This window comes from Pseudorasbora parva, chromosome 12, assembly GCF_024679245.1.
Source record: "Pseudorasbora parva isolate DD20220531a chromosome 12, ASM2467924v1, whole genome shotgun sequence".
NCBI lineage: Eukaryota > Metazoa > Chordata > Actinopteri > Cypriniformes > Gobionidae > Pseudorasbora > Pseudorasbora parva.
The window spans coordinates 10,824,696-10,848,134 of NC_090183.1; the positions used below are offsets into that span (position 1 = coordinate 10,824,696).

Below are 23,439 nucleotides of genomic sequence, written 5' to 3' on the forward strand. Positions count from 1 at the left end.
TGAGAACATGGATCCATCATGCCTTGTTACCACTGTGCAGGCTGGTGGTGGTGGTGTAATGGTGTGGGGGATGCATTCCTGGCACACTTTAGGCCCCTTAGTGCCAATTGGGCATTGTTTAAATGCCACAGCCTACCTGAGCATTGTTTCTGACCATGTCCATCCCTTTATGACCACCATGTACCCATCCTCTGATGGCTACTTCCAGCAGGATAATGCACAATGTCACAAAGCTTGAATCATTTCAAATTGGTTTCTTGAACATGCCAATGAGTTCACTGTACTAAAATGGCCCCCACAGTCGCCAGATCTCAACCCAATAGAGCATCTTTGGGATGTGGTGGTACGGGAGCTTCATGCCCTGGATGTGCATCCCACAAATCTCCATCAACTGCAAGATGCTATCCAATCAATATAGGCCAACATTTCTAAAGAATGCTTTAAGCACCTTGTTGAATCAATGCCACGTAGAATTAAGGCAGTTCTGAAGGCGAAAGGGTCAAACACAGTATTAGTATGGTGTTCCTAATAATCCTTTAGGTGAGTATGTGTGTGTGTATGTATGTATTGATTTAGGTTGTTTTTTGTTGTTGTTGTTTTTTACAGTAGCAACGCTTACAGTTTCTTCAGGAACCTTCAGGAAAAATACGTTTTATATTTCTTAATTCAAATTGGGCCAATAATGCATACAAATGATGTATAACAATAACAGAATTGTATATACAAATTATCATGGGGTAACTTTCTTCAGTGCATCCTCAGATCAGGAGTAGAATTAAAGTGGTTAGACTGTCAGGCTGGAGCAGAGGTGAACACATTTGTGTTGAATAAACAGAGTTGAGACTGACCCTTACAATGTCCGAGGTATTTGACCTCAATCCTCTCCTGCTTCTGACACGACACCTCTTTCACCTGGCAGGGGTTGTCATAGGAACGGCCGTCTGATGCACAAACTGGATTAAAACTGATGTGGGAGCAATCAATGTTACACACACACCTACAGAGAGAGAGAGAGAGAGAGAGAGAGAAAGAGAGAGAGAAAGAGAGAGAGAGAGAGAGAGAGAGAGACAGAGAGAGAGAGAGAGAGGGAGAGAGAGAGAGAGAGAGAAGAGCAGAGTAAATTTTACTGTTCACAAGAGATGGAGATTCATGGGTTTTTTTCCTTGTGAAAACGGTCCACGTTCACACAAATCTGAAAAAAACGACTAAAATCGTGTTATACTGACAGGCCAGTAGTTGGTGATGTGACTTTGTAAAGAAACATACACATCTACACACTTGAAACACGTAATACGCAATTTTCACAAATTTGCAAAAAACTTTTGCTGTGTCCCAATTTGCCTATTTATATTATGCCCTAAAAGTATTTACTCTTTTTTGAAGATAAAGTATATACTTTTGAGTATGTAGCAGAAGGCTAGGCAAGCTTTGGGACATTTTTACTTCATCATCTTTAACGGGCTGCTCTGTCGCTTCGTTACATGCATCCTGTCACTGTTTAAAGTGCTCTGTCAATCATCTTGTCATAGCTAAAATCCTCCACATTCAGTTTAATTTAATTTTCTACTGTTTCGGAAAGAAATGCTGTAGCATGTTGATCTGCCAGTCGTAAGTCTTTCATGCGGAGAGTTTCCTCGTTTTTTAAAATTTAATATAATGATGCGTTTAATAGATAATGGCCAAACGTTTTATTAAAAAAGTTCTCAATAGTGCTGCAGATGAAAAATATAATGTGAATAACTGAATAAATATATTTTCGTCAGGTATACTGATAATGAATCATTCAAAACCCTTTATCTAAACCTACATAACCATCATCTTTGAGAATAGTGGTCATGACAGAAATTTGTTCTTGAGACGTTCAAAGAAATTGGGAGATAAATACTTGGATAAACATATCCAACAACACATCCAACTCATAGGAAATATGTTTCTTTGACTCTCGAGTTTGTGAGACAGACGCATCTATAAAAAGAGGGCTACGTCCTGCATCATTTTGATGATTTCTGCATCCATTTGCCAAGTAAAGAGACACATTCAGTTCCAGCAGTTCCCTTTCATATTCTGTAATTTTGTTAGGAAGATATTTGGAAGAATGTAACCAAGCGGCCATTAGGGGTGTGCGATATTGACAAAAAATTATATCTCGATATTTTCTGGGATTTTCTTGATAATGATAATTAGACGATATTTTGCTGATTGTGTTATTGTTCTGGTACCTTAGTGCTGGTGATCAGCTGACTTCTAAAGTTTTTGATATTCCTCATATTCTGTGTGGTGGTCAGTTCACAACAGTGACAGAAATCATCTTTTCCCAAAAGTTGAAATGTATTTTTTCCTTGAGCATTTTTACCTAGTTTTTGATGTTAGTTTTGACCTAGTTTTGATTCAACGTTTTAAACAACGTTGAATACTGATATTTATTTATTTTTTATTTAAAACATGAAAAGATTTTTTAAATATAAAATTAATACCTGCAGTAAGTCAGTTAATGAGTGAGTAGTCATTGAGATTCATTCAAATCATTCGACTATCTTAATCACCCTGCGACCCAATTCGCATACTATCCATACTAAATAGTATTCAAAAATAGAATTAGTAGGTCCCAAATCGTAGTATGCTGAAAAGAGTATTCCAAAGATACCCGGATGGTTAATAATTCTGGTCAGAATTCCAAGTACAGATCGACGCACACTCTTAACGCCTGATATTGCCCACAACCCACAACCCAACGTTGGACGAGGATTTGATTCGAACTACAAACGCGGATGAAAAGTGTTAAAAAAAACTACAAACATGACGGGTGTGTGAGTCAGACGGTTAAGTAGAGAGGTTTAGATAAAGGTTGAGTGATCAATTACCAGTATTTAACCTGACGAAAAGATATGTATTCAGTGCTCTCAACATTATATTTGACCTGCAGTAGCATTGTGAACTTTTGAAATCACACATTTGGCCGTTAACTTTTAAATGAGTCTCTGCATTAAAGACCAACACATGGCAAATCAACGTGCGGCTACATTTCTCTCCGATACGGTAGGAAATGAAACTGAATGTGGAGGATTTAACTGTGACGAATCTGACGATGATTGACAGGGCAGTTAAACGGTGACGGGATGCACGTAACTAAGCGACAGAGTCCGTTAAAGATGGCGAAGTAGTATGTCCCGAAGCTTGCATACTTTTCTGCTACATACTTAAAAGTATGTACTTTTTCTTCACAAAAAGAGTACATACTTTTAGGACGTAGTATAAGTAGGCGAATTGGGACGTAGCATCTATCTTAGTCACTGAATCATTATTTCTATATTCTATAAATCTATATTTTAAATGGTCGGCCAGGTCCGGGTCGGGTCCCGGGTCTGTTTAAGGTTGTAGCCTATACATCGATAGGACTCGGAGAACACCTGGCCGTGATAGTCAGCACGGCTTGTGTGTTTTATATAACTTGCAAATTGCTAAATTAGGATGAGAAAAGTTAAGCCAGTAAATAAGGTTTAGAAATATTTAAAAAAAAACACGAACTCTCGTTCTCTTTTGCTCTCTCAGCCGCTTAGAAAGTGGGCTGATTTAATGCATGCGCATGGTAAATGTACTCAACAATATATTTCAAATCAGCAACAAGACCTCAGGTGAACTCTCACATAAATGTTTTCTGTAATGCTCAAATTGCGTAAAAAAGATCATATTTCAGGTTGTTCCAGCTAACGCGCGAGTGCAGTCTCAAGAGTGTGTCATGTTTCTATAGCAACCCGAGCTTCCGCTGTGACTGTAAAAGTAATGTGAATGAACCGTCTTGTTTGAGAGTCAGCCGAAACTTTAAAGTTTTGGTAGTCAGACACGGCAGATTATGGCAAATAAATAATGCTAACGTCAGCGGCCATGGCACTGAACGAGCAATCGTTATTAGTTCAAAAGGGCAAACATATATATACACACACACACACTGCAGGTAAGCACATAAAAAGATGCGCACCGATTCTTCATTTATTCAAGCATTCTTAAACCGTATCGTTCAGTTCAGTTTACTCTCTGCATTGCATGTGCAGTTTATCAGTTTATTCATTTATCTAAACACACAGTTCTGCCAGACACCCCATTACTGGAGTCTACTGCTATTCTGGCAGAATGAGCATCATCTCTGCATCTCTTGAGATATTTATCTATGTGGATGAACTTCGATATCGCCATCTGTTTGCCTCCGATTAAATATAATCTTTTTTTAGCCAAATTTAGCTTGCCAGTTTTTATGTCTGTTTGTGTCTTTATGGATATTTTTGCATGTGTAGAGGAGTCCAAACATCTGAGACCACTAGTGAAGATGAAACTACACATTCAAAACAAAATAAAATGTAAATATAAGCTGAAATATTAAAACGTTTTTAAAAATAATACAAAAAACTAAATGTTGCCTTGGCAACTCATTTAAATTAAATAAAAAATTGTTTTACAATTAATTTTACAAAAAGAATACAATTACTAAGCAGAAATATTTATGACCAAATACACACACACAAAAAAATGCTGTCTTAAATTAAGTATAATTAACTTTGATGCAATAAAAGAAGTAATGCATACTGAGCTTTTAACACTGGTAAAGACTTGGATTGACAAAGTTTCAAAAAATTAAGTTGGATGTTTAATGGAGTATTTCTGTGCCAAAAATACTCCTTGCGGTTTCCACAAGTCTCAGTAACCCAAGTTCCAGTAATCACAAGTTTTTTTTTTGAGTATGGGTCTGCCTGACATCTAGCCTGACAAGCCAGACCCACATCAAGATGTTTGGTCTGGAAACTCACCATTGACAGGGTTCAATCCGAGGGGCGGGATAAACGGTTGTCTTTCAAACTCCCTCTGCACTCGATAGGATAGCGCTACAACAAACCAGAGCAACGAAGGTGAAACAGAGCTCGTTGATAGATTAAACATTCGCCGTATCCGGTCGGCTAAACTCCGAACACATCTTCCCTTTTTTAAGAATGACTTCAGTGCCGTTCTTTTCTCAGAGAAAAGCTTAACTCTAAGTCTTCCAGAGTCTCGGTCAAAGCTGATTCGAAAGACCGCCGCCGTTTGCCAGTTTCTGTGTTTACTAGAAGCACGCAAACGCAACTCGGCCGTCGTCATTATGGCCCCGCCCGCCAACTCTATACACGACGTGATTGGCCTGTCCAGATTGTGAGGAATACAGCTCAGAAGGGTATTGAGAGTTCCTAGACGACACTTGCGGGCAGATTAAATTTGCTGCCACTAGGGTGTGTCTAGATTTCTAGGCTACCTGATGTCCATAAGGGCGGAATTTCTTTGTACGGGCACTTCTCCCGGAAGGACTTTCACACACTTCGACCAGAGCGAGAGAGATACGTAACAAAAGGTGCTTTGCTTGGCTTTAGGGTAGTCGTTGGCTGCACTGCACAGGTCACAGGGCTTCACAAAATCAACAATGTCACCAAATGTTTTTAGTTCTCTGGTCAAGACAACCCTGTTCAGTTTGTTCCCTACATTTCGGCGATGATTGTTTTATAAATAAGGCCCAGTTCAACTCTGGATTTGCTGTTTGTCTAATGCTGAAAGATGGAGCGGTCCCAACGATAAAGGTTCACGGTCATGCGTTGAAACTAAGAGGCAACCTCCCCCAGTTTCTGTTGAAGTAACTGCAATTCTTTGACTAACTACAGGCTCCAGAAGGTAGCAGAATCTCATTGAGCCTCATGTTAAAATGCCCAACTTTACAGCAGAATAAAATAAAATAAAATGTTTACAGCCTGCCTGGTACAAATTGTGGTTTTGGTCTATATGGTTAATATTGCCCTTCATGACAACTGAGGGGGTGAATTGTTTTATAACTCATTTATTTGTATTATATAAAGCCTTAAAGTTCTGCATAATTAAGGGCATGGTCCCTTTGATTGACAGGTGGATAGCCATTTATCCGCTGACTGTTAGTCTTCGCGTCACCTCAGCTCCGCCCATGTCCCGCCACCTCTTTGCCCATTTTCTGTTATCCGGGGTAACACTGAATCCCAGCTGTAGTTTGTACCAAACTGTTTGTACTCCTAACATTGAATATAAAAGAATAAAACGTGATAAATAGTCATATAGCTAGTTAATAAAGTGTGTGTGTGTGTGTGTGTGTCTGGCTTTGTGAAGTATACAACTAGCACCATACAGTAATTACCATACAGGCACACTTTTCAGGCACACAATTCTTAGACAGAGAGAGAAAGAGAAAAAAGCTCTTAGACCACATACATTTGTTGGACATTATCTGTGTAATATATTTACTGGCGAGCACTTCATCTCTGAGTCTGGTATTGATTTATAAAACCCCTCTGTAATATTTCTAATCCCTCCATATATGCCCAGAGGATAACAGACCAGACCTGGCAGCATTTGGCAAGACATACACAAGGCGAAGCAACATGAACCATGTCTGACTCTCACTTCTCCACACTTATGTTCTCACACAACCATTTGACACAGAACACGCACATGCAGGCACGTACACAAGATGTAATTCTTCAAACAGCATGCTTTGAAGCAAATTCATTGCTTTCCACTGGGCTGAATTAAATGTGATTAGAGGGTATGAATTGATTACTGTTGGCTTGAGCTGGATTTCTGTGCTATAGGACCAGGCCGAATCAATGCGCGCAGATGTAACTGCTAATTGGTTATCAGACACAACACGCACATACAAATAGATTCTAGGTGGAATGAAAGGTAAAGAAGGAGAGAGAGAGTGATGGAGAGAGAGGATGTGATGGAGAGAGGGAGGACTTCTATAACGTCTGGAATTACAGCTCTGCAAATCAATCTAGCACACTCACTGTTCGCTGTGGCTGATGGAAACTATATTTTCTCATTTTTCACAGCTTTCCAGAAATATAATTGATGAAAGCAACTTAGGAAGGATCAGTAGGGATTTCATGACTCTCAAAGATATACTTAATCTCGTGGAATTGGAGCAGCTATATTTGGTTTAAAGATTCCCTGCATATTAAACCACAAAAATCTACAGCGACTGTAACGCACAAACATTTTCTAAAAGGCCATATACATCCACCATAGGTTTTTTCACTATCTTTTCAAGTCTGTTAGTCTTATTTTTTTAGACCAAAACAAATCACAACCAATACCCACCCTCTCTCTGAACAGGCTAATTTTATGTTTTGTTGTTCATTTAAATGTATTTTTATATTTACTTTATTATTTGGTGTATATTCTGTATGCACTACCTTTCAAAAGTTTGGGGTTGGTATGATTTTAGTTTTCTGGCTATCAGCAGATCAAGCTCAATTTAAGATTGAAAATTGGTCTGGAGAGTCTGCTCTGTATTTTCTACTGCACAAGAGGTGTGGATCAACGAGCATTATTGCAATGGATAGTCCTTCAACCAATCAGAGCACAAGAGGTGTGATCAACGGGCAACAACCCATCGCTTCTCTATCCATCATCGTGTTAAACCCACCAATAGGTGGATAAGCCAGCCTGTGATTGGTTTCCGCAAAAGTGTAACAGACGCAGTAGAAATAAATGTAAGGTTTTCCAGACTGAGTTGCAGAGAGAAATCAAATCACTGGCAGATAAGGCTGGGTTTACCCAGTTAAATTTTGTAGTGTTTTTAAATAGGTTTATTTTGCTAATTTATTTGATCAAAAAGGCAGTTAAAAACATTCATATCACTATTATAAATGATGCATATTCTAAAATGTCACTAATAATCTGTTAAAAAATCCTTCAGAAATCATTCTAATATTGCTCAAGAAATATTTTATATTATCAATAATGTTTAAAGGTCACGTGTTATTCAATTTTCCTTGATCTTTTGACAAATAGGAGGTCTTTGTTAAAACATTGCAAAAGTTTTATAGTTTAAAATTCCTAACATTTTATTTATTCAAGCTTGAAAGACAGTGTGTTTTGATATTGGGTGACCTGTGACATTACACAGGCAAATACATTTGCATATGCCTGCAAAAAAGATAATGATTTTAACAGTAAAAGACTGTAAAAATACTACAGTTAAAACAGTTCCTGTAGAAAGTTTCCGTACTATATGGTGAATAACTGTATATATAATAGATCTAACCTTACATTTAACAGTAAAAATGTACAGTTTTTGGAAGTTAAAAATAAGTTGTTGTGTAATTTACAGTGAAAAAACGTACATTTACATTTACAGAATACCCTGCATGACATCACATTTGATGTATTTTCGTAGAATTAACTTTCTTTTTAGTTTTTCTTGTTTTTTTCTAATCAGTTATGTATATTATGTTCTTACATTTTATATTGATAAATTAAAGTTTTTTTTGCATTTTTAAAATTTCATGTGTGTTACCATGATGGTGTTTAATGTTGTGTGAATGACACTGTGCACCGTCTATATATTAAAATTCTCTTCCTTAAAGCTGGTTGTGATGAGTTTTGATTCATCATGTGACTCATCACCACTGTGATTGGTGGTTGTCAAAATATATCACAGGTACATAACAGATATTACTATTTCAATAGGTTGGTAATTTAACATTATTTCAGTTAATGTAATACAGTCATTTACTGTAAAATACTAAAATCTTTTTAACTTAAATCTGTAAAACCTAAAACGTTGCTACCATTTTTTTTTTTTTTTTACTGTAAAGTTCTGGCAACCATGCTGCGGTTTTCTTTCTGTAAATTTTATGGGGATTTTTTTTTTTACAGTGAGGAATAGTTACCATATGCAGACATTGATATACATCATTGCACAAAAGGCCCCGCCACCTGCTGTTCAGTCAGTTAACGGTGGACATTTGCCTATTATTGTTGCATCCAAAGCAAATAAACTAGGGCTGTCAAACGATTATTATTTTTAATCGTGATTAATCGCATTGTTTGTCATGAGTTAACTCGCGATTAATCGCAAATTAATTAGATTTTTATTTGTTGTAAATGTATCTTAAATTAAGTTTGAATTAAGTTTTTAATACTCTAATCAACATGGGTATATGGACAAATATGCATGCTTTATGCAAATGTATGTTTATTATTAGTGAAACCATATAATCAATAAAACAGCATGAAGACTAGATATGTATCAAAGGTCATAGATGTTTATCAAAGAACTTGTTCATGTCTCTTAAGTCTAGCTTAAAATTCAGAATAAGCAGGGATTTCTCACATTTTAAGAATATGTGAAAGCTGTCATGCGGACCTGTGAGTGCATCAGTACCACGGAGGAGGTCCATATTCCACGAGTAGGAATATAGTGTGACCCCTTTAATAGAGGCGCGCTCTCTATTGAACTGCCGGTATTTTACGTGTGCGCGTCGAACTATGCCTCGATTCACGTGAACAGTGTGAGAAACGGAGCGTTCTTGTTCAGAATAGTAGCCTGTGCCTTCGTTTTAGCCGACTGTAATGCACTTAGTTCAATATAACACATACTGTAAGTGGTGATGTGTCAATGATTTACCTCAGACATGAGCGAGAGTGAGCTTCAGTGTTTTCACACATCGCTTCTCGGACTGCAGAGAATGTGCTCAATGTAAACAGACTTTTCTTTCGACCTGGTGTCTATGGTTAAACAGAAAATATGGTAGCTTATAGGCAATAACTGCACTTTTGGTTTAGAATATTAATGATAACCATTTTATTTCCCTATTAATGTTTGCTGCTGCATCCTTTACGTCAATGGCTTATCCCGATTTCTCCAACTAAGTGCTATGTTTCAAACAGAAAATGTGCGCTGCGTTAACGCGCGTTAATAAATTTAGTGCCGTTAAAATGAATTTGCGTTAACGCTATTAACGCGTTAATTTTGCCAGCCCTAAAATAAACGCATTATAATTAACGACACTGTCTACACTAGATACAGAACAGAGAGATGCGTGTTCAGTTTCTGACATACTCCACATGATTGAGTCTGCCGACAACAGGACAAATGGAAGAGAGAAAGAATGTTTGCTTTGACAAGTCCAGTTTAAACAGTAAGAAGTAACCAATCATGTCAACGTGTGGGAGGGCTTTAGCATATGCTCTGAAGCAGGGGAGTCTCAAGAGAAGCCAGGTTATCGCTGTATATTTTTCTGTTGATATAAAAGGTGTACATTTAGCAATTTATCATTATTTGAACATAATATATGAATACATACATGTATATGATGTATGAGTATGATGTAAATGATAGCTTACAGCATAATGTATATTAAAATGTTATGATGAACTATATGCTTTTCTCCACTGATGTAAGTTGCTCAAAGTGTTTCTGGTTTGTGCAATATTAGCGACACATTATTAGTTGTTTGATAACAGTCAAGCAAAAGGCGTATCATATTAATTACTGTTATGTTTCTGACAGAAGAGCGATACATAAAACACATTACCATTCTGCTACATCAGCTTGTTTACAAGCCTGTACAATTCGCTCTTCCATTTCTTCTCAGTTTCTTCAAACATATTAATTAGCTTAATTAAACCAGTATTTCCACTTGTCATTGTGCAGCGTTTACTACAGTAAAGTTGAGTGAGTGGGTCTCTGAGTTGTTGTGAGTGATTGGAAGCAGGGCTAATTAGCATATCTCATTTACTAAATTAAGCAAAGATGTACAGATACAGTCAGGCTATTTTAGGGCATGAATAATAATAAAGAAATCCACCGATTTTTTATAATAATTTTTTTAATTTAATTTTTTAATTTAATAAAATTTGCTGATCAAAGATGAGTTTTAAGGGATACAATTACTGACTACAGGGGGACTTTAATATTGTTGTGGAAACCACAAAAAGTTTAAAAACCTGTGAAAATGAAGCACCAGCACACTTTCTATAGACATTGTGTACCTGAAACAAACAAAGAAAAAAACAAAGAAAAAAAACAAGCACATCTTTTCAAAGTAATCAGCAGAATGAGGGAGAAGTGTGACTGCAGAAGAATAAGCCTCTGATTTCACAGTGAAAAATTGAGCTGCTGTTCTGACATGCAATCGGCAGGTGTGGCACAGACCTTTTTGTAGTGCTGCTAAATGACATTATCTTTGGTCAGTAATGAAAAGAAGTCAGACATGAGGGGAAAAAGCTTTTTTTATATAATGGTTTAACAATTCCTGGCACTTTCCATGAAATCATTACACAGGCAGAAACCCCATGTTTTTGTATTGAGAACTATTTGATATGTTAGATCAACTATTGTCTAAAATGTACCTAGAATAAAAAGCAATGTCATAATTTTGACATGAATAATTGATATTCGGTTCACTGCGGTAAATTAACCAATTTTAAGTAAAATGAAAATGTAATACTCTTTAAAATTGGTCATGTTTTATACAATTTGTAGTTGACTGCACTGTGCAAACAAATATATTGCTAATATAATTGCAAATATTCTGCCTTGTTGGTAGAGGCTATTTATCTGTATCTATCAATATCTGATTGAGTCCGACAAAATCACAAAAGACATTTGCTGATAACAGGATGGCATTTAAAGTACGGCAGGTGGCATTATCCGTCTTCATCATCCGAACTCATTTTTCTACCTTTTACCATTGCATATCAACATATCATAGCAAAAAAGTAATAATACATTATTACTAATAAAGATATTTAATAGGGGGAATTTTTATCAGGATAAACATGCAACAAGAGTCAAGCCTGTATTCTGTTACCTGTAACAATAGTGACAGAGATCGAAGTCATATCAAAGATGGCGACATCCATAAAATTGAACAGTCTTTTCACTTATCACGAGTAGCTACAATTGAGCCGCGAGTTTAAGGGTTTAACTCTAAGTAACTATGCGTCAGAATTTGCTCTGGCTGCCCTGCCAACAACACTGTGGAAAGATTTGTGGATGCTCTGACAAAACAATGTTTCGAATGGTTATGAATCAGCATATCGATTCATGAATCGGGTCGTGTGTCAAACCGCCAAACTGCTGAAATCACATGACATTGGCGATCCGAATCATGAACCAATATGCTGATTCATAACCATTCGAAACATTGTTTTGAATTCGGCCAAAAATTTTCAGAGAGAATGTTTATTTTTGGGTGAACTAACCCTTTAAGGCTTTAGTCCAAAGAAAATGTTTTGTTGCTATTTATAGCCACTGCAATTTCTTTAAATTATGGGGAATATAAGCATATAAGTAAACCAAATATATTTTATCTATTTAATTTTAATGATTATTTTATTTATTGCAAGTCAGGGTTTTCAGGTCCTATATTTTTTCCTCTTCCCTCCTGCTTTTAACCGACCACATGACCCTTAACGTACACACACTTACACAGATGAACAGCCTGAAACGCCTCATTTCCCTCTTTTCATCTCTGTCTCTTTCTGCCATTTTCTCCCTCAGTCGTTCCCATCCCTTTTTTCCATCTCTATCTCTCTCTGCCTCCCTCTGATCTGTCTGGTTAGTGTATTACTGTGAGGGATATTTGAATGGTAATTGCCCTCCCATGGTCCTGAGGTTTTAATCTGTCTGTGAGGGAAGAGGAACTCTATTAATTGAAGATGGAATTGCAGCAGAGAGCTGCACTCTTTTGCCCTTCCATCTCTTGGGTTTCCTGTCCACTGTCCTAAACGCTGGGCCTTGTACTAGGAAACAATCCATCATCCTTCCAGACTGACAGAGAACTTGCCCTAACAGTCCGGCGACAATACAATTAACATTTACAATCGGCTCAGAATGCCACAGAATGCCAAGGGACAACATGTTAGTCAATGGGTTAAATAAATTACAAGGCTGAAATGAAACAGAAAAGAGAAACCTGAAACCTTGTCCATGTGAGAGTGATTACAAAAGGGTCAGACTACTGACCTGGAATCAGTTTTTGCAATTTTTGCTATACATGTGGCAAGATGAGAGGTTGGTAAAGTTAATATGACATTAAAAATACACTATCTTGAATGAATGTTAAATGTAATAACATGTTTTGCCTCTGAAATTACCAGTAGTTTCCTTTTCTGCTGACGTGAACTGGAAAAATAATTGACTTAATCAGTATTTTTGTCCTCATTTCCAGGAAAAAATTAAATAAAAATTATATGTATATATTTCTAAATATTCTCAAAACAGGATCGAGTTACTTGAATTAAGTGTATTACTTATCTTACTGGCAAATTGAATGTGTTTTCAATTCGAGTGAGACAATCTCTCTCTCTCTCTCTCTCTCTCTCTCTCTCTCTCTCTCTCTCTCTCTCTCTCTCTCTCTCTCTATATATATATATATATATATATATATATTTGTAAATTTGTTTCTTTGAAGTTTTTTTTTAGCACACCAGGGTGACAAAGAACATGAAATTGTCCTATGATGTCTTGTATCACAGTCTTGTATCACAACAGTATAAATATAAGGAGGCACAAAGGCCAAATTCCCATGATCATTTATCACAATGTGTATAACCACAGAATATAGTCCTGATGTGGACTGCTGAACTTCAAAATAGCTAAAGCATTGAAAATCCCCATCTCCACCATCAGGGTAATAATTACGGAGCTCCAATCAACTAAAGATGTAACAAATCTACCTGAAAGAGGACGTGCGAGTATATTGTCCTAATGCATGGTGAGGAGGAAAGTTTAAGTGCAAAAAGACTCTCCAAGGATCACAGATGGAGAATCGGAGAGATTACTTGAGTCATGGGGTCAGAAAGCCTATATAAAAAACAAAAAAACAAACAACCCCTACATCACCATATGTTGTTTGGGAGGGTTTCAAGAAAATTCCTCCTCGCTCATCCAGAAACAAACTCCAGCATATTAAGTTGTCAGACTTGACTGCGAATTCAAAAGGGAGTGATTCTGTGGTCAGATGAAACTATAAAAATAGCTTTTTGGCAGCAAATCTACCAGATGGGTTTGATGCCAACAGGGACAAAAAGTACCCCATGCCCACGGCTAAAAATACTGCTGGATCTTTTGTGGGCCTATTTTTTATTTTGCTGGAGGTCCTGGACCTCTTTTCAGATACATGGTATCATGGATTCTAGCAAATGCCAAAAGATAAAAAATCAAAAGCTGATGGATTCAGCTAGAAATCTTATAATGGACTATGGTTGGATCTTTCATCAGGACAACGATCCAAAACAAACATCAAAATCAACACACAAATGTGTCACTGAACACAAAATGAAGATTCGGCCATGACCGTCTCAGTCCCCTGACCTGAACCCTATAGAGAATAAGTGGGGTGAACTGAAGAGAAGAAGCGCCAGAATGGATCTGGGAATCTGAAGCATCTGGAGTGATTCAGTATGGAGGAATGGTCTCTGATCTCTTTTCAGGTGTTCTCCAAACTCATCAAGCATAGGCGCGTTTCCACCACAGGAACTTTCCCCAGGAACTAGGAACTTTGGGGTGGTACTCGGTTTGTTTCGATTGCAAGAACTAGGGTCTAAATGAAGTTCCGGGTAAATATTTCTCCCTCCAAACGGCCCTGCTCGCGAGATAGTACTTTTTCAAAGTTCAGGAACTTTCGAGGGCGGGACTTGGGCGCTGAACCTGTTGATTAGTTTAGCTCACGCAGCATTTTATTTCAACCTGCATTTTTAAGTCTTTTGCGAGGTTCATTCTGCGTTCAGTAATAGCGACAGTGTCGCGCAAAAAATATTACTGTCCGTCATTGACTGGGAGGGTCAGTCGCACAGTCCTACATCACCGGACTAATTTGCTAAATCTTCACGGTACTTTAGACCACGGTGGAAACGCAGACAGTAGCAGGTCTGGAGGAAAAAAAGTTCCTGGTACAAATTGTTCCAGGTAATTTCGGTGGAAACGGGGATCATTATAGAAGAAGAGCTGTTATCTTGGGAAAAGGAGGTTGCAAAAAGTATTTAATAAAAGAGTGCCAACAATTGTGGCCAACGTGTTTTGGAGAAAATAATTTATTTCATAATGTGATTTACCCCCCACTTTCAATTATTTTACTTCAATGAACGTTTAGATTTTTGTGAATTTTTGGAATAAAAGATCAAAGGATAAACAATGCAGATTTATTTTTTACAGCCATATTTGATCATTTTTACCAGGGGTACCAACTATTTTGACCACCACTGTACATACATACATACATACTTACAATACCATACATACCTACATACATATATACATACTATACATAGATAGTTCAGCTGATGTCACTCAAAAATTGTTTTAATTAGTATTTTTGGCCTGATTTCCAGTAAAAATATCTAAACATCTACAAAACAGGATCAATTTGCTTATCTTGAATTAAGTTTATTTTACTTATCCTACTGGCAAATTGTTTTTCTTGCATTAATCCTAAGCCTCACTAAAGATAATAGACAGATACCACAAGAGAGATCGCACAGCTAAAAGGGGAGCAAGAGAGAGATGAAGAATACAAAAGAAAGGAGATGGAAAGACAAAGAGAAGGACAATTGAATAGAGATTATTTACTGCAGCACACACCATACAGCACGCACCCTCGGCTATGCGCTGAAATGTATTACAGTGAAATGCTGTAGACTTTATCAGCCATCAGAATCAGTGCCAGGAAGAACAGAAACAGGCCTGCAGAAGACTCTGCATCTGATACATACCATTAGACACACCCCCATATTCCTGAAGCCCCCCGGCTCTCTGAAGAACAGAACGCCATGACCCTGAAAAGATGTCGCGCGTGTTTATGACTCACCACACGTCCTCAGAGTCCTCATCACACTCTGCCCCAAACTGACAAATGTCGCACGTTGATGTCTCCTTCTGACTGATCTCTGCCGAACCCTCGTTAACTGGTGAGAGCGAAAGAGAGAAAAAACAAGTGAGAAAAGAGATCTTGAAGGATTTAAAGGGGTTCATATCATTAGGTTTTTATTGTGCTTCATTTTCAGTCAAAAATTTCAAATGTCCATCCATCCATCCTCCACACTGTTTATCCTTTCTAGGGTTGCGGAGTTGCTGCAGCCTATCAATTAAAAATATCATTAAGTAAGGTTATGCAAAAAGTAAAAAATAAATTAAATTGATTTATTTTTATTGAGGATACTTAGAATGCTAGCTATGAAAGTAGCCATGGCAACAAATAAGTTGGTAATTTTATTCTAAAAAGAAAATGTAAAACATATCACAGAATTATATATGCACGTATACTTCAAAATATCCTGTAAAATTTACTATAAAAAGTCAGCTATAAAAATATGCTGGCAAGGTTTCAGATGTTACAGGATGGCATATTGGTGTGTGTGTGTGTGTGTGTGTGTCTGTGTGTGTGTGTGTGTGTGTGTGTGTGTGTGTGTGTGTGTGTGTGTGTGTGTGTGTGTGTGTGTGTGTGTGTGTGTGTGTGTGTGTGTGTGTGCATGTGAGAGAGATTGTGTGTAAGTGTGAGAGAGTGCAATAGTGAGGTTTTGTTTCTATCCCTGCTGTTCCCACACGAGGTTGCAATTCTTAAATGTGATCTAACAAAGGTAAAGAAAAAAATATAAACCATGCTGTTTATATTGCTTGTAATTGGAATGAAGTAAACATCTTTTGAGTATTTTAACATAAAATGTTTAACCCAAAAATGCAGCGGGTCCACCAGACCCATGAACACTTGCTGAGTAACAAAAATATTCTATGATGACAGCAGATGCCATGAGGTCTATGGTTAAATAATTGGTTGATTATTGCTAGGTATGAGTCTACTGGCTGCAGTATCAGCCAATTTGCTTCTCTACAAAATAAAAACCTAACCGTAAAAGTGATTTGTGACAAGTTATTAATGGCAAACAGCCAGGGACTTGGCCCTCGCCTGCATGAAAATCTGATGTTACCACAAGTTCATCAACACAGAGACACCTTACCTTGGTGGTGTTATGCGAAAGAAACGAGCAGTATTCAATGTGTATTTGCAATGTAATCTAAGCTTTAACAGAGCACATGACTAAAGCCCTTCAATTAGTACGCCACTAATTGCAAATTTGCAGTGCTAGAGCAGCAATTGGCAGTAAATGAAAAGATCCAAGTAAACATAGCATGGTAGGGCTTCTGAAGGCTAAATATGGGTCAAGCAGTAGCTTTTAGCCTGAAATAAAATGCTAATTTGAGTGGGTGTAAAAGAATGGCCTGATTTTCCACACATTATGGCGTATGAAGTGTCAGGGCTGAGCTGCTGCACTGCGGTCACATTCAGATTCAGAAAGTCAGAGATAGCGTGTAATTTTGCTAATAAAAGCTAGACAAATGGATGTGCTAAAACGGAGAGATTAGCAATGAATCACCTTCTTGATGTCGCTTACAATCAAATGAATAATGTTAGTAGGGTTGGGCCAATACGATGCCATCGCCAGTGGCTGACCGATAACACAACCCAAATGTATTTTTTTTTTTTTAAATGAAGTTGTTCCCAATCACAAAACCAACTGCATTCAAAACAGTTTAATTAACACAATTTAAAGGTGCACTATGTAGTATTTTTGCAGTAAAATATCCAAAAACCACTAGGCCAGTGTTATATATATTTTGTTCAGTTGAGTCTCTACAATATCCCAAATGTTTCCAACTATTTGTAAATTGTGAGAAAATTGCTATTTTAACTAATGACCGGGACGTTTCAGCATAGCGTCTGAGGAAGTCGCCTGTCAATTGCGTCATATCTGCGCTACCCTCGGTTTCGGGTTTTATTTGGCAGGAGCGCTTTACTCTTAGCAGTGTGAATAAGTGAATGCACGGAGTAACGGCATTACATCATTTTCAACACAAACATAAACAGAGCTGCATTACCTCATAATCATAACCGGAAGAGCGGATCAGTGCAGGCGCCCGGCGACTGTGTCCCGTCATAATAAAAGTCCCGTTGTTCACGAGGCGGGTATTTGTTTAACAATCGCTCCAGCAGCCGTGCTCAGCTCCACAACACTCGGTCCTGCTCTGCTTCCCACTACAGTAACGTTAATAACCGCATGCATTAACGTGATTTCTGCCCGTGTCCTATTTTCCACCGGCTGTGAGGTGAAGACCACATGTCCCAAGATACTGCACTCAAACTTGGCGTCATCAAACTAAGCATTTGTTTTGAATAGGCACCTTCCAGTGGATGGAAAGTTGCATAGTGCACCTTTAAACACTAAAAATTTTATTGTGCAAGAAACGCCAAAGAAATTATAAGCTACTAGATTTTTTTACACAAACTAAACCAATGATATTGAGCAGAGTGTCATACTACACTGTAAAAAAATAATATGTTCAATGTCAAGTTATGACAACACGTTTTTACATTGTTTTAACTCATCAATATAAGTTAAGAAATGTTAAACTTGTTTTTTATTAGTTATACAAGATGTAACTCATTTTTTAAAGTCAGTTTAACATAATTTAAGTTGAAATAACTTAAACATCCAAGTCGATTGTACTGCAAAAGTTCAAAATTTGCCTTTTTTTCTCTTTTTTTTTTTTACAGTGTATTTACTTGAGTCATAATATTTATCAGTACTTAAGTAAAAGTATATCTACTTAGGACATTTTTTTTTAGTATTCTTTCCACCACTGCTCTGAATATAATTCATTTTGGAGGCTAAAATATAGCTCTGAGCATAGATGTTGTTTGTATTTGCTCAATAATTTAATTCTAGCTGTTTTTTTCCAAGGATATATTATGTGAAAAAATGTACATGAAAAGAGTAGCGTGTCCGAATTTACACTATTCATGAAATAATAGTAGGTCTTTTGTCATTACCTCTGTGTGTGTGTGTGTGTGTGTGTGTGTGTGTGTGTGTGTGTGTGTGTGTGTGTGTGTGTGTGTGTGTGTGTGTGTGTGTGTGTGTGTGTAGATTCTTGCGTATCGTTGCTCAGTTATGTGAGGCAGATCAAGAAGGTTGTATCCACGTCGATAGAACATATCTGATTCTAAGTGTGTATGTGTGTGATTTGGAATGTATGAGCCAGAGCTCATCAATGATTTACTCTCAGACATTAAAACATGTTTGATCCTACTGGAGGAGGGGCAATGCTTTCCTCAAGCTAAACTCTTCTTTTGAGCCACACCGATCTGTCTCTAAGCGGCTGCACCCCCTCCATCCGTCTTTCTTCCTGCCCTTTTCTATTTCTCTCCCACAGTGGATACATTTGTTCACTTTGTACTACGCTTTCTCCCTCTTGTGTGGCTTTCAGATGCCTTTATCTATCTGCTTTCGTTTTGTATCCTCTCTTATTTCATTTCTTTTCTTCTCACCCTCAATTTCCTGTTCTTTGCTCTTTGAGTCACATTCTTCTGTTGTTCCGCTCTATTTTTTTCCCAGTCTCTGTTTATCAACTCCAGATCAGTAAGAGGGATGGGCAGGGTGGCTGGCTAGTTGTTCAACATTTTTTTTTTTTTTTTTAAGAAATGAAATCATTTATTCTGGAAGGATTCTTTCAGACATGAGCAGGCCCTCCATGTCATGGAGATGAAGATACCATTCTAGTGATTCTGCCTAACGTGACCATATCACAAACAAAGATGTCCGAAAGAGCATATTTGACAAGATACACGAATCCCAACACTGCTGGTATGGTCACGTCTTTAGAAGCGCCGACAAGACAGTGGTGAAAACGGCCTATCATTTATCACCAACTGGACATTAAGCACATGGGCGGCCTAAAAAGCGGTGTCTCAATTGTTTGGTGAAGGACGTGTACGCAGTCAATTTCGCCCCTGGATCGCGGCAAGTGGCGAAAGGCGTGCGAACAAGCGCACTAAGACGGAGATTCTGAAAGGATTCTGAACTGCCTGAAACGAGTTCTCAGCAATTAAAGTTGTACTTCCTGTTATAACTACATAATATTTAACATTTGCATAATGCCATCCTATAGTCATCATTGGCTGCCCACGAATGCCATCTACTTTGACCCGCCCTCAAACTAGGGTGACCAGATGTCCTGTTTTCCCAGGACACAAGACATTTTGGTTATATATAGTATTTTGTAATATAACAGTTTTCTATTGCTACAGAGGGGGCATACTATAAATGTATCACAATTAATAAGGCATCTTTGAGTGAACTTCGTTTGAGTATCTCATTCCCGGACAGATTGTCCTGGTTTTCGGTAATCAAAATATGGTCACCCTACTCAAACACTCAAACATCTGAGGCCTGGAAGAGTTTGCGCTGAGCTGTTGAAATGTTGCTAAGACACAGTTTTCTGCATTGTGAATACACTTGGTATGCACTCCCAAAGGATGAGGACTCTTGAAATGATCAGGAAACAAACAAAGCCATTGTTACTGTTCGTATCACCGTGTATAGTAGCTCTGAGGAAGCCTCCGGAGCTGAAATTCAGATACGGTAATGGCCGTTTCGTTGCTGACGTGCGCTATTGGTAGTGCGCTGGTAGATCAATCACAACAACTGGCTCATCTGACCAAGCAGGTCAGTGTAAGGTTTAGTGAGCCTGAACCTTTCAACAAACTCTTTGAGAAATAAGGTGATGTGTAATGTATATTGAGAAAAGTAAAGTGTTTTGCTTTGATTCATGTAAATGTATTGTGGGAATAAAATTAGGAACCTTTAAAATAGTATAAGGGGCACACAAAAATCTTAGTGTAATCATAAAAAAAATGAATTATTGAAATGCAAAATCATGGAGAGCCTTGTACCACTCCATAAACACCGCTGCATGCGTCAGTAAAAGCCCTTTCACATAACTCACATCAGCATTACCCAATAAAGAGAACTCTAAGAGAGAAACATTAGCTATTACATCCCAGTGGCAGCGTGCCAGTCAAGTGTTGTAACCTTTGACCTTGTCTGCCATAACATTTTGAAGCACAGCCAGTCATTACTGAAAAAATCAATGGGATGAAGTCAATTACAGGTCTTAAGTTTGTGTTGTCTCTAACCGTGTCTTTGATTGTCTTTTTAACCAATTTTTTTTTAAACAAATAACTTTATGAGGAGATCTTGATTTCCTTATAATTTTCTTTTATATTTGTCTTACTGTTTACAACAGCAACCCAGTTTTTTTTTTATCCAGTTCTTGGACTAATTCATGCAGACCAGTGTTTGATGATTTCTATATACACTCACCTAAAAGATTATTAGGAACACCATACTAATACTGTATTTGACCCTTTCGCCTTCAGAACTGCCTTAATTCTACGTGGCATTGATTCAACAAGGTGCTTAAAGCATTCTTTAGAAATGTTGGCCCATATTGATTGGATAGCATCTTGCAGTTGATGGAGATTTGTGGGATGCACATCCAGGGCATGAAGCTCCCGTTCCACCACATCCCAAACATTGCTCTGTTGGGTTGAGATCTGGCGACTGTGGGGGCCATTTTAGTACAGTGAACTCATTCATGTTCAAGAAACCAATTTGAAATGATTCAAGCTTTGGGACATGGTGCATTATCCTGCTTGAAGTACCCATCAGAGGAGGTCATAAAAGGAATGGACATGGTCAGAAACTATGCTCAGGTAGGCCGTGGCATTTAAACAATGCCCAATTGGCACTAAGGGGCCTAAATTGTGCCAAGAAAACATCCCCCACACCATTACACCACCACCACCAGCCTGCACAGTGGTAACAAGGCATGATGGATCCATGTTCTCATTCTGTTTACGCCAAATTCTGACTCTATCATCTGAATGTCTCAACAGAAATCGAGACTCATCAGACCAGGCAACATTTTTCCAGTCTTCAACTGTCCAATTTTGTGAGCTTGTGCAAATTGTAGCCTCTTTTTTCTATTTGTAGTGGAGATGAGTGGTACCCGGTGGGGTCTTCTGCTGTTGTAGCCCATCCGCCTCATTGTTGTGCACGTTGTGGCTTCACAAATGCTTTGCTGCATACCTCGGTTGTAACGAGGGGTTATTTCAGGCAAAGTTGCTCTTCTATCAGCTTGAATCAGTCGGCCCATTCTCCTCTAACCTCTAGCATCAACAAGGCATTTTCACCCACAGGGCTGACGCATACTGGATGTTTTTTTTCTCTTTTCACACCATTCTTTGTAAACCCTAGAAATGGTTGTCTGAAAATCCCAGTAACTGAGCAGATTGTGAAATACTCAGAACGGCCCGTCTGGCACCAACAACCATGCCACACTCAAAATTGCTTAAACCACCTTTCTTTCCCCTTCTGACATTCAGTTTGGAGTTCAGGAGATTGTATTGACCAGGACCTCACCCCTAAATGCATTGAAGCAACTGCCACGTGATTGGTTGATTAGATAATTGCATTAATGAGAAATTGAACAGGTGTTCCTAATAATCCTTTAGGTGAGTGTGCTTTTCTTATTTCTTGTCGGGCTCTTTTTCTATTCCAATCTCAAATAAATGTTTTCACTGTTTACTGTTTGCACTTTCTGCTTTCTTACAGTAGCATCCTCCTACAATTGGCTTTCCATAACTCTATCTGCAATGCCTTCCGTGTGGTAGTCAAAAAGGCACACGTTGCTTGCATTAAAGACTTAATGTAAGTCATATGAAAGGCTGATGTTTGAAATGGAAACCTTGTATAATTTCTTAATTCTGCACAGTTCACAATGTATTAGTGCCCACTATTTTATTGAATAATAACTGAAACATTAACAAGGCAATATTTCTCAAACATGGACATCATGGAAATAAATACATTTTATTTAGAATTTTTGTGGCTTGAGTCTGATCAAATAATGAGTGGGGAAAAAAATCATGGCTGTGATTATCCTTCATTCTGGAAATGTAAAGTCAAGTAGAGCATTTTGGCAAATGAAGGAGGTCATCTGTAGCCTGACAACCCAAGCCCACATCAAGATGTTTGGGTCTGCGAACATACCATTAACAGAACTCAATCCGAGGGGTGGAATAAATGGCTGTCTTTCAAACTCCTTCTGCACGCTATTGGATAGCGCTACACCCAACCAGAGCAACGAAGGTGAAGTCCCTCCTCACTGACTATACACGATGTGATTGGCCTGACCAGAGTTTGTTTTTTTCCCAGCGCAGAAGTCTGACAGTTGCCATACTTGCGGCTAATTAGATTTGCTTTTGCTAGGGCGCATCTAGATTTCTAGGCTAGGTCATCTGCACTCTCAAATAATATTTTTTTAAAAAAAGGTACAAAATCTGTCGGTTGGAGTGGTACGTTTTCAAAAGTTAAAGGAATAGTTCACCCAAATATGAAAATGTAGTCATAATTTACTCCCCCTCAAACCTGTATGAATTTATTTCTTCACAAAAAAGATATTTTGAAGAATTTTGTTAGCCAGACACTTGATGGTAGCCACTGACTTCCACAGTAGAAAAAAAATACTATGGAAGTCAATGACTACAGTCAACTTTCTGGTTACCAACCCCTGGTTTGGAACAATTTGAGGGTAACCATCATTGAGGGTAAATTACATTTTCATGCGAGTGAAAATATTCAATTTTCAGGTGAACCATTGCTTTATGGGTACCTTTGTAGCTTATTTTTCCCTTAAAAGAGATAGTTCACCCTAAAATGAAAATTCAGTCATTATACCCTGATCAAACCCTGGTGTTGTTTTAACGCTGT

General features: G+C 37.9%; 1 protein-coding gene across 2 annotated transcripts in view; it reads right to left on the reverse strand.

The window, feature by feature from the left end:
* Positions 1-23,439, reverse strand: part of tmeff2b (transmembrane protein with EGF-like and two follistatin-like domains 2b) — a 102,711-nt gene that overhangs the window by 14,474 nt on the left and 64,798 nt on the right. For both annotated transcript variants that reach the window (XM_067459059.1, XM_067459060.1), the window contains exons 5-6: positions 15,642-15,738; positions 849-997 (exon numbers count right to left, since the gene is read on the reverse strand). In XM_067459059.1, coding sequence (XP_067315160.1) covers positions 849-997; positions 15,642-15,738 — 246 coding nt within the window. The remainder of the gene's footprint in view (positions 1-848; positions 998-15,641; positions 15,739-23,439) is intronic.